Source organism: Lissotriton vulgaris, chromosome 6, assembly GCF_964263255.1.
Source record: "Lissotriton vulgaris chromosome 6, aLisVul1.2, whole genome shotgun sequence".
In the NCBI taxonomy this organism is placed as follows: domain Eukaryota; kingdom Metazoa; phylum Chordata; class Amphibia; order Caudata; family Salamandridae; genus Lissotriton; species Lissotriton vulgaris.
This window is the reverse complement of record NC_141694.1, coordinates 1,552,498,669-1,552,511,454: the sequence shown is the minus strand read 5'-3', so window position 1 is coordinate 1,552,511,454 and position 12,786 is coordinate 1,552,498,669. Positions and strand designations below refer to the sequence as shown.

General features: G+C 43.0%; 1 protein-coding gene across 1 annotated transcript in view; it reads right to left on the bottom strand.

The window, feature by feature from the left end:
• The window catches only part of LOC147709132 (uncharacterized), a 2,423,108-nt gene that overhangs the window by 1,107,419 nt on the left and 1,302,903 nt on the right, over positions 1-12,786 (bottom strand). Inside the window, exon 4 of the mRNA XM_086925884.1 lies at positions 2,195-2,276. Within this exon, the coding sequence (XP_086782010.1) occupies positions 2,195-2,276 (82 nt within the window). The remainder of the gene's footprint in view (positions 1-2,194; positions 2,277-12,786) is intronic.

Sequence of the window (12,786 nt, the reverse complement as noted above, 5' to 3'; positions counted from 1 at the left end):
AAAGCACAGGGTTTTGTCCCAGTTGGAGCTTCCACACCTCTTGAGATCTAAGGCCTATCCTGGACTTTAAAAAAGTCAAGTAGTTGTTTCAGGACATGACTTTGAAGATGGTGTATCGTCAGACAGAGATTTCTGTTATCAGGCCCAAAAACTTTCTGCCCATTCTGGATCTAAAGGGAACTTACTTTCATGTGCTGAATCACCCTTCCTCTCAAGGTTTACTCTACTTCATGATGGGTTTGGATCAGTATCAGTTCCTCTTCCTGCTATTAGGATTTTCATTCACTCATATGATAATTACAAAGACATTGGCTCTGCTTGTATCTAGATGACTGACTAACCTTTGTGTCTACCTTTAAAACCAGAGGAAAACACATTCATCATCACATCACGTCCACTATTTGTCAGGTGCTCCTAGACTTTGTTTTGCTGCTTAACTGAGACAATTCACATTTTGACTCGCCTCAGGATTGCTTTTCTACAGGGGCACATTGCTCCACGTAACTAAGATGGTTTCTTCCTGTGGGTCATCTGGCAAGTCATTAGTAGTGTCTGGCTGCCCTTAGGTAGAGAACTCAGCTACAACAGGGACTAGACTAAAGGATCAGATTTCATGGGTGCCACCACATTAGAAGCTGATTTGAACTCCTGCACTTCAAACCTCAGGTGGGTCTCCTGTTGATACAGTGGAACCCTCCAAGTGAGGATCTGGAGATCTTGCTTCCACTGCTGTCCAACTTTGAGGGACTTCTGACCTCTAGGTCTATAGATTTCCTTATGTTGAAGGTGGTTTTGCAAAGTCCTCATATTTCCATTTTGGTAACAGCAGAGGCCTGTGCTCTCAACTGTGTGGCGGTTATAAAGAACAAGGGAAACCCAAAAGAGCAGTTGGTCAGGGACCTTGGTTCTTAGATTGTTTGAAAAGACAATGGTCCCTAGACAGTATAGATAACGTGAGGTAATAAATATGGAGCAAGAATCGGTTCTATATTGTCTGTCCAGCCGGACAGTGTTTCATGACAAGTATATTTGTATAGTCAATAATCCATGTAGTATCAAGTGGGACACGGCCTGTGTCCAACTACCACAGAAAGACAATTGTGACATACAGAGGGGGTGTCGATTTAGGCAAGAGGAAAAAGTCTGCATACAAATCACATTTGGCAGACTGATAGTTTATGTGTGCACTATTGTGACTTTATATAAAGTATAGTCTAGCATATAGTGCAGGTGTCGACAGCGTTTTGATCCTTATTAGAATGGTAGGATCATCTTCAGGACATTGTAATTCATGCCTTATATACAATTCGCGGTCAGATGCCGGCAGCTGGAAGGAACACCCAGGTTGGTGGAATCGGGTGGTCCTCGATGGGGTCCAGTATTCAGTGCGAGACGGTGCTCGTGATTCCGATTCCACCAACCTAGGTGTCCCTTCCAGCTGCCGGCATCTGACCGCGAATTGTATATTGTCTATGGGAGATCTGTCAATGGTTTTTATTTCCATGTTAAAAAAAAAAATAAACAACACCACACGGTCAACGCTGGCTGCATCATTTTGCTTATTAAAAATGTTTTTTACAGTAAGACATTATGCACAGCAGGTAAAAAAACAAAAACCTGACAAAACCAATGAACTTTATGATTTGATGTGTTACAAAAATTAAAGAACATAGAAAACAACCATCTTTTACCAAACAGCTAGCAAATACTTAAAATGTACAGCAAAAATCGTCCTTCCCCTGCACAACAGTTGGAATACAATGAGCATGGGATTCAGAAGCTACTTAAAACAGCAAACGCCCAACCTTACTGGAGAAGCCGTGGAGTGACAGGTCTTTCTCTAAATGCATCACACTCACGCATGGCGCTTGAGCTCCCAATTATAATTCAGGAAATGGACTTTGGCTGTAATCCTACTGATGGTCTGTCAGGGATTGCAAGACTGACACTGCTGAAGAGTGACATTGATGGACAAAACAACAAAAGTTGTGGGAATTATTGCGGAAACCGCCCATTGTGAATGAACATTGTTGGAGTTAATGGAATGGGCCTGGAGTGGAAAGAACCTCTTGTTTAGTTGCATTCTCGAGAGAGTTACAATGAGAATTAAGATAAAAATGAACACCATCATCATCACGTGCATTTGCATCAGAACTAGAAGTAACGGGTTAAAGGAGAGTAAAATCAAACATACCTAGAGGGAACGTTTCAGCAAGCTTCCTCTTGTAGATTTTGTAGTCTGTGTCTAAAAAGACACAAAAAATAACGCGACCGATCTGTAAAAAAACACAACGCACACAATTAGAAACACAATACTCGAGATATCATTAGTTTTAGCTCCAAATTACAACAGTCTACTTTTTGATCTGTTTTGGCAACAGTTTATGCAGTCAACAATGGTGGTAGTATAGACACTGATAGTTAAACGACTCTGATTAAGGACCGGCGTTTTAGAAATAGCATGGAAGTCACAAAAAAAGAAATTGCTGTTATATTGAAAAAGTAAACTAATAATCATTACGTTTGGGGCAAGCTCATGTATAACAAGCATTTGCAATGCAATAGGTCTCGCATTATTCAAGATTGAGCTATTGGTGTTGCATTATTTAGCAATGCCAATAGCTCAAACTTTATTTTTAAAGGCGATCACGCGTTAAGTGTTGATGTGTACTTATTTTCAATCCATAGACACGCATAAGCAACGTTGTTATTCGTAAACGTGAGTCTTAACTATATTGAGTAATGATCACACGTTTAGAATGAAGTGGTTTATAAAAAAGCCCCAAAGAGAAACTCATAATGATTCAACAATATCATGATGTTGTGTAGTAATGGTGAATCCATGCTTAAAGATATATAAAAACGGCGTTCATGCTCATGAAGCTTGCTTGTTAGTGTTTATGTGGCGGTCATGCATCAAAAAACAATCGACTAAGGCGTCTTATAAAGAGCCAACAGGACTCGCATTTGGGAACGGATATACGCACTGTTGTAGGTACTATATTCTAAAGTGTGTGGTTGGAGTACCGAAAGATGGTGAACACGGGGTGCATATTGAAATAAACGTCATTCAGTGAATGAGCGCTGTCACACATGTTATATTTACAAATACACATGTTATGTAGCTGACTGTTATTCCCCATTTCAATAGGGAAATTCGCAAATGGCAATATATATCAATATATCGAATACCACAGGATCTCGTTATTTAATGCGTGCCAAAAATAACACTCAATACTGAGGCACTGGTAATGGAGTCTTCACATGGTTATGGGTTCCTTTGTGAGCCTTCACTTTGATTTCACGTGTGCAAACACAATGACTAATTTTGCACATAGTGCTTCATACTGCAGTGGTACCTTCTATGCACTTCAAAAAACATTGCTGGAAGGCTGAGTAGGCCTCTTTCGCTTTATCACTTGCAGGTTACACTAGATGTCATCAACAAGTGCTTAATAAAGTGAATTAAATTGAGAAAGTGGGTTGCCCGCATACGTAAGTCTGATATACAAGAATGTAGGTGTATAAGGGATAGGTGTTGAGCAGTGGCGGCTGGTGACATTTGAATGTAGTGAGGCGTAACATGATTGTCGCACTGCACTGTGTTTAATAAAGCAATTATTTGGGTATCACACCTCAAACACCCGCGCCCACCCGAAGCTACACCTCTGTATACAGCAGACAAACCGCATATTGCATGTAATTTGCAACCTGACACACTGTTCACGTGGCATACTTCCAATCAGAGATGCTGATGCATGGGCAAAGTTGGCAAGCCCAGAGCTCCCTTCTTCCAGGGGTCCCTCTTAAATTGACTGGAACTGTCAGGCATTGTGCTATAATAAAGCTGTTGTCCTCGGTCTACCTCACGTTCTCCTCTCTCAACCTACCCTCTTTCTGCATACCACAGCTTTCTCACACATGTGCACACCTCTCCTCACAAGTGTGCATACCGGAGCATGCCTCTTCTCACATGTGTGCACACTGAAAGCTCGCCTGTACTCATACCTGTGCACACCTAAGCTTGCCACTTCTCACATGCCAGCACATCGGTATCACAATTCTTCTCACACGTGTGCACACTGGAAGCTTGCTTATTCCCAACGCATGCACACTGGGAGCTTGTCTCTTCTCACACACGTGGACACCGGAAACTTGGTATCCATGTTTGCACATGGATACCCTGTCTCTTCTCACACAAGCGCACACCAGGAGCTAGCCTCTCCACATGTGTGCACACTGCTAGCTCGCCTCTTCTCAAACACTGGACGGAATCAGTGCTCAGTGGTGTTTTCAAAAGGTACAAGGATGTCAGAGCTGATTAGAGGTGTGCTTGCAGTATATAGGCATTATAACGTGTGGTAAAAAAAGCAATGTTTCCTAAGTGTAATCCGACTCTGACTGACTCCAAGCCTGAAGTGTCCGCAGGTGTAAAACCACTTGCTTGAGGTTAAAACTAGATTTATTTGTAACAATGACCTTCCTCTTGTGCCCATCCCAAAGCACCCAATCCTTCCTTGCTCTAGTAACCACAATGGGGAGCCACTGTTTGTATGTTACTGCCACAGTCTATTTACCTCACTTAACACATGGATCTCATAATCTGCAGTCGGGTCGGCATTTAAGACGGGGGGTTGGAAATGGGGTTGTCGCAAGGGGGGGGGGGGGGGCGGGAGGGAGCTTACCTTCAAGTAAGAAACAATAATATATAGTCTTCTCTCCTAACCTACCGCTCCAAATTAACCTTCTCCTACACAATGCTTAGGTCAACGGTGAACTCTCCCCTCTTCACCTTACATTTAGTCACATCACAATAAGTCATGACACATATAAAGTGCACAATGGCTATTCGATCAAACATGTGCACCTCAAAACATCGCGCCAGGGCCGCGCGGGTGAGGGGGAGCCGCCACCGGGGTTGGGACACTCACAGGCCCGTGGTGAACATGCCGACCATGAAGATGACGCAGAGGCCCGAGAGCACTGCCATGAAGTGTGGCATCTTGGCGATGGGGGCAGGCACAGTCCTTGAGACTCCACCGCTGCTCCGGCGTCAGGAAGCTCAAGAGTCGAGGAGGAGAGCTGCCACCTCCCAGGTCTGGCCCGGCCCGCCCCGCCTCCTGGGCCTCGACGTGCCGCTCCCGAGACGGGCTTGGCATGGAGGCAGTGTACGATGCAGGAAAGAAGCCCAAATTACAAAAAAAATACGGGAGTTGTGGTGGACTATGCATGCACCAGCTATAACCGACTAACACCATCACAGTGCTATGCAAACTACAACCCCTGGAAGACACAAAACGGCTCATTAGAACATATAATAAGACGCCATGAGTGTGCACATAGGCTGTCCAGGTGCCCTCGCTCGCGAAAGTGAAAGCGAAGGGGAGCGCGAGAAGAGAGGTGCGCGTTCACAGCCCATGTCTCCTAAAGCAGGCAGTCACAGCCATTGTCTCCAATGTATTTACACGCTCATGCACCTCTCCTGTCCCACTTCGCTACCTACCCGGCAACAATAATTCTCACTTATGCGAGCACCGCATGACGCTGGATCGCTAGGCGAGACCTAAAAAGGCCAGATGTACGAAATTTCTATTTGCAAAAAGTTGTTGCAAATTGCCCACCAACTTTTTCTAATGGAAAAGAAGTTTGCAAACTGACGCATAGACGAATAGGTCAGTTTACAAAATTCCTAAACATAGTGGATCGCAATCTGACCTGCCGAATCAGTATTCATGAGACTGGTTGCAAATTGTGACTCAGGGATGGTGGCATGCTGGGAACTGGTTTTCAGTTGCAAAACATTGATGCTTATCATAATGAATCCATATTTAGCAGGGAAGACCTAAACCCGTCCCTTTCAAATGGCGATTTGTTATGCCTTTTTAAACTCATTTTGCAAATTGCTAACTTGTTACTGAATCGCAAAATCGGTTTAGCGCAAACTAAAAAGCCAATTAGCTTTCGCAAACCCTGCGATTAATCGAATCATATGCTTTGAGACAGCTAAATGGCTTTGTACATCTAGTGTTATATACCTATGCATTTTATAACGTAAGGCAGTTACTAATCACATGAAGGTTGTTGGTTTTACATTAATTCGTAAACACAGTTGCAGAGGGACCACGGTGACATGAGATCTGGCAGTCCTCCGTACAGTATACTGTACCCTCAATGTTAATTAAGTTTGATTTATGAATTCAGTTTGCAACATTCGTATGCCAAGCCCTTTTGGAGATACAGGAATAAGGACTTAGGATGTGGTATTATAAGTTGCTATCTTTACAATTAAGAAAACAGTGTATGTTCCATTGTTTAACAAATATTAGCAAAAAGCTGTTGCCTATGCCAATATTTGTCTGTAAAATATTGTTTAGAAAAAGTAAACGTAAAAACATTTCAAAATACTGGAGGAAACAATATATTAAAAGTGGATATTGAATTGTTTTAAATCAGTATAAATGGCATGGTTTATTTGTCAAATATTTTTCACTCAGGATACTCTGGAAATAGTTCAGAAAGTATAAGGATGTGCCATAATGTAAGCATAAATGTTCACCAAAGCCTAATTTACTTTTCATAGCATTCAGCAATTTGGGCCTCTGTAATAGCCCAGGAAGGAGATTTATGGGCTTCCAATAGAAGTCTCTTGATAAGAACCTTCTGCTTCGGACACCAGATAATTGAGTCTAGCAGATGGCCCTAGCCCCAGATCCGTAAAAGCCTTTGGCTGCCACAGCTTATGCTTTCTTACAATAAGTGAAATGAAGAAGATAAAACAAAGCAACCCCTAAAGTGTGTTCTTTATCCACATCTCAGAAAAAATACTCCTGTTGCTGTGCTTTTACAAACAAGCTGCTAAGGGTGGGGAGAAGCACTGCATGTTGGGAGCAGCACAGCGTGGCGGGAAGGTATTCGAGTGCACACAAAAGAGGCATTTAGAAAAAACATAAAAAATTAAAAACACATAAAAAAATAAGTACTTATCTAAATGTGAGCATTAGAATACAAGGATTAGAAAGAGTTTATGATCCAGGAGAAGGAAACTGAAGAATAGAAATGCAAGCCATTGAAATATATGAAATAAATGAGTGACAATAAAGCTAACCAGTTGTAAACAATGGGCAAGCTATAAGCTCACTGAAGGTTCACAGTAGGTCTTCTGCAACCAGACAGCTTGCTCTGTCTTGTAGGCAAGACCTAACAATGGAGCTCAGCCTGTGCACCATATTCTTCATATAGCATCTGTTGTCTTTAATGAAGGCATTGGCCATGAAGAAGTGCAGTCCTGATGCAGTATAGAGGCAGGCTTTAGCTATGGTACAGGCAGTGTGCAATGGAGTTTACATATTAGTGCACTTATTTTACCAGATATCACTTTTGATATATAGCTTTTCTTGATCTTTCTTTAGATGGGTGTAATGACCGGGTTCTCAGACCAGATGGGATCAGCTCCTGAGAGCCCCTCCAACCCAGCCGGAACGTAACCACCTCCCTCCTCAGGACCATCTATCCAGGCACCTGGGTACCTACCTGAGGATGGGGAACTCACAATATACAAGCTCATATCATCAGAAACACCACTAAATCTATAGGGATTACTAAGAATACTCACTGATTACTAAGGACATCCATGCCCTACACCACACTCATACCTCATAGTCTCGCGACCACATGGGTCCAGACTAATCTACCCTGGGGCAGTTCTGATTATCTACCATTACACACTGATTACCCTCAGTGCTCAATCGACACGCAATCTGGCGTGCCATACACACTGCTCACCCTCAGTGCTCACTCGACACGCAATCCGGCGTGCCATTCACACACTGAGCTGCAGCCCCAGTGCTCTCTGTTTATCCGGTCCACAATCCGGCGGACCTAAACACCGTATCCCCCCGGTGCTCACTCACTTACAACATGATCCACAATCCGGCGGATCTACACACTGACCACAATCAGTGCTCTCACTAACGCCACTTACCAATGACGACCACTTTCCTATGAATACCTTCAGCTCTCTGTCTCTATGTTGGGAAGTCTCTCTCACTATTCACTAAGGGTTCGCTACTACAATAATAGGAGTTAGAACGGCTTTAAATATGTACCTTCTGCTCTTGACATCAAATGTTCCCTCTCTCCCTCATTGTTCAGTCACCTCTTACCTGACCGGGATTCACATCCGTTCATGCAAACAATGTCTGACTAGAAGACCAGGTTACCCTGATTGAACAAGAATACAAGGCACATGTCGGTTCACTAAGAACTGGGGTATCTTTATTACAACAACAATACACAAATCTGCGGGGTCTCTACAACTAACAGGAACTTTAACACACCGCTGAAAGAAAAGGATTAGACATACAGTATGAGGACAAGGTTATCTGCGGGGTGTCTTGATTAACAGGAACTTTAACACACCGCTGAAAGAAAAGGATTAGACATACAATAGCCTAGGGAATAAAGACAAGATTAAGGTGTAAGTGTAAAGCGGACTAGTTTAGACTACCTCACCTATTAGAAGGAAGATTTCTCTCTGTCTCTGGTGGGATCAGGGCTCTCTCTGTCTCTCCCTCCGTCACCACAGCTTCACGCCTCTGGCTCAATTGCTCCAGCTGACAGCCTCAACTCCTCCATCTGCTTTAATGCATTCTGATAGTCTCTCTCCAGCTTCAGCAATCATCTGCCTTCTTTCTCCATTCCAGAAAACCAATAGAACTGCACTGTATTCTGAAGCTCCAGCAGACATCCTACTCTCCACTCTTCAAGAACCAAACTGACCACTCCTCCTCTTCTGCACTTCGCTGATATGGATTCCTCTCCCCTCATGGAAATTTCCAACAGAGGGCTGCCTCCCACCGAATTCCTGTGCTAGCTCCAGAGCTCTCTGCGCAACCGCAGTGGCCATCTGCTTGTTACGTCTGGGCCCAAGAGACAAACACATTCTTCCGATAAGAACCAGTCCTGGCTGGTTTTCCCCTAGCACACAACAGCCTTAACTATAAACATTACCTTTCCCCTTGAAGCATCTCAGCTCTGCAGGGATAGAAAACAAAATGGAGTCTCTCTAGATCTGGGCCTTGTAGGCCTGAGAAGGATGAAATAACCCTTAGCTCTGTCAGAATACCTACATAAACCATACCAATGTATAATATAAAGTCAGGACCACAGGATCCACCCTTTACTATAGGCAAAATAATGAAAGGCAAAGCCAATAGGCAATAGATGGATTAGAGTAAGGGATCTATCATCATATAAAGCAGCTATCCTCTTCTAGGTCTGGAAGAAAGGGCTTAAAAGAGCCAACACATCTAAGAATACAGATCCTAGATGTGAGCAAGCTTAATGTCTTTATCACTTCGAAATAGAGCCAAAAAGCCTGTCAAGACAATGGGTTTATTGGATAGGATCGTTTAAGTCTATTTTAAAGCCGAGAAGACTAAAGGGCAAATTAAACATTTCTATCAGAATCAGATGCAGCAAGTATTTTTCGAAGTGCCCAAAATATAGCAAAACGTTACAGAGAATGAAACCATCAAGTATTTTCATTGCCAATTTGAGTTCTCCAAAAGTATGTTTCAACAAAAATACCCCCAACTGCGATCTGTGTATGCTATAGTGTTAAGTTATGGTTGCCAGGTCTCACCAATTACACTAAATATGCTGCGGCATATTCCAAGTGAAGAGCGTAAAAATAAAATTTCTGGAACTTCATAAAAATTCCCAGTAGTATACCTGAAAACCGTTGCCAACTTTCCAGATAAACTTCTGGTATTATCTTGTGACCTCCTATTTCTGAAATACAGAATGCAGCCTAATGTGCGAATACAAGTTTTTTTGTTCGTTTTTTTTCTCCTTGTGGAAAATATTTTTCTTTGTGGAGAAAACTATTTTATACACAATCACAAAATTTGGAGGATCCGTTCACCTTCCCAACCTTGCCCCTGATTTTTACTGGAGTAAATCTCGAACTTTTTCCAGGATAGTAAAGTGTCAGAGAGAGGTATCTGAATGTCAGGTTTGTGTGTATTGCCAAACTGTAAAGGCAAATCATACGGTACAATTCCAGTCTTCAACACTTTTATGGAGTATTCTACTGCTTAATTGTATATTTACACAGTAGTAAAGCCATTTACGCCTGGCAGGTTTCCTTTCATGAAAGCTATAAGGCACAAATTGGGTCATTTTTAACCACAAATGTAGATTTATGGCCATAAATTGTTTGTGCACCAGGTCAATTGTTTCTATTACTCGATTTTAATTTAGCAGCTCAGTGCATTCTGAGAGTTGTAGCCTGTGTTTGACAAGTTAGGACTAATATAAATGAAAACTTAGATCTTTTAAAGAAAAGCCAAAACTGAATATATGCTGTTTCGAGTGCCTGGAGTGGTGCAAAGCCCTAAATATAAGCTGTTTACGAGAGGCGAAGGATCGAATGGGCATGCACACTTCTCTATGCTGTTACATAGAGCTATTCATTCCAAAAAGGGCAAGGATTGCACAAACAATCAAGACTGAACTCTTCGTCCACCTCCCCAACATTAAACAGTGAATTTCCCTAGGGCAGTCCTGCACAGAGGGGCCGAGTGCTACGCGAGCATGGAGTTTGACTCTCCTCAGCACCAATTAAAGATCCACGAGTGACTACATGCTTGATCTGTGCGACATTGATCTGGTGTTGTATGCATGGAGGCGATTGTCCTGGCCAGTGTGCAGATGTCACTAGTAAATTTATGTGTCCATGTATTGTCCAATCTATGGCAATCTAAGTATGAACATTGTGTGTGTCTGTATGCATGCTTTCACAGTGTGTTTGTGGGAGGATCTGTACAGAGCACCCCCAGCTAGGAAGCAATGGAGTGCTGAACAGTGGACAAGCCCAGGTTTCCAAATTAACTCGCTGCAGCTTCAGACCCCTGCACTGGGAAACCAGCTAACCTTGCATCTGGGCTAAAAATACTTTTCTTCTTATCCCTCCCAAAGTCTACAAACAACAAACCCTAGCTAACTCCTTCTCGGTTAATTTCCCTAAACTCTGGAACTCCATTCCAGTTCATTTCAGTTCTTCAAGCTCCTTCTTGAGCTTCACTAGACATCTAAAGGATCTCCTCATCACAAGACACTAGAACTAGCAGGATGGCAAACGACGGGCAAGACATGACCTCAACCCCTAACTCTCCCTGTATAGCTCCCCTGCAATCTGTCCTCTCCCATGTTCAATCTTTGTTTTATTTTGATGTTATCCCTAAAGTTTGATTTGACTTGTTTTATGTATTGAACATGCACTGATGTAAAGCGCTCTGATACCCTCAGGTCTTGCCAGTGCTATATAAAACTACGTAAATAAATAAAAGTTGTTTAAATGGACCACTAACAGGCGAGTTCCTATTGGGCGGGTGAGTAGGTTATTTGGAGAGATGAGTCTTCATTTTCTTCCTGGCTCTCAGGAGGGTTGCAGCTGTTGTGATGTCAGTGGACATGTTGTTCCATATCTAGTTCGCATACACTGAAGGCCTAATTTCAGGGTTTTTTAATGTTCATACATGTCTACTTGGAGGAACCATACAAAAGTCGAACCTATTTGCTCTGTAAATGCTTGGCATGTAAATGACAGCTAAAGGCCTAACACCGTACGTGCTCGTAAAGGAATTAGTATAAATGCAGTCATTCATCAGTCGAAATCACTATAGAACACGACCCGACCACACTCCTGGATAACATGGCGGCCGCCGCTCGTCACTGCGCAGCAGCAGCACCGACAAACAATTCGAAACAACCTAACATCGAACAGTATGCGAGGCAGAGTAAAACATGCGCGGCATTAACATGAAACGCATATACAATAGGCCAACTTACGTCACCAAATCAACAAAAATATTTTGCTACATAAAACTAATGTTGTTGTCATTATATTTGCGTCATTCACGCATCTTTCTTGAAAAGACGCACGTTAACGTGCATTTCGAGTCCAGCAGGCCACGGTTTCTGCAAAGCGCGTGATACAATAAAGTGCAGACGTAAAAGAAGCCCAGGAACAGAACGACAACACGTGGTGAGTCCGCACAATTGCCGCTCAAATGGCTCCTATTACCGCTCTCTTACTCACAATGTGCTTGATGCAATCGGAGGGCGCTCACGTTTTACGCCACAACACAGCACGCTTAGAAAGGGTTTTTCATACAGAAAAGCGGAGGCTTGGCTCCCCTTGACATTATGCACTCACCTTGACGATTCAAGTAACAAAGCTAGTCCTTTGAAAGACGTTTTACAATGAGCACCGGAAACAACAGCATAGTTTCTTAACACCAGGAGACGGAGTCAATCTTAAGCAAATAATGCACTTGTATAAAGTAGCTCAAACAAGTATGAATTTAATTCAACACTTTCACAGAAACATATCGACCCTTCTGAAGCTTGGATTTATAATGTCATAAAATCCTGGTTGAACTTGATAATGTGATTTATGAGTTCTCCCCCTTAACCTGCTTTCCATCCAGCATGGACACCCTGGCAGGGACATATGATAGATTTGTAAATGAATCAGAGGTGCAGTAACCAACGCGGTGCATGGTGCTCTGCGTGGACGGGCTTGGTGAAGGCAACATGTGAAATGTGCAGTTCGTTGTGAGTGAGTGTTGAAGTGGAAGTAGCTGGTGAGACAACTGGTGTAGGAGAACTCACCGGTGATGGAGGCGACCAGTGAGATGGAGGCCACTAGTGTGGTAGAGACGACCAGTGTGGTGGAGGTGAGCAGTGATATGTAGGTGACCAGTGTGGCAAAGGTGACTG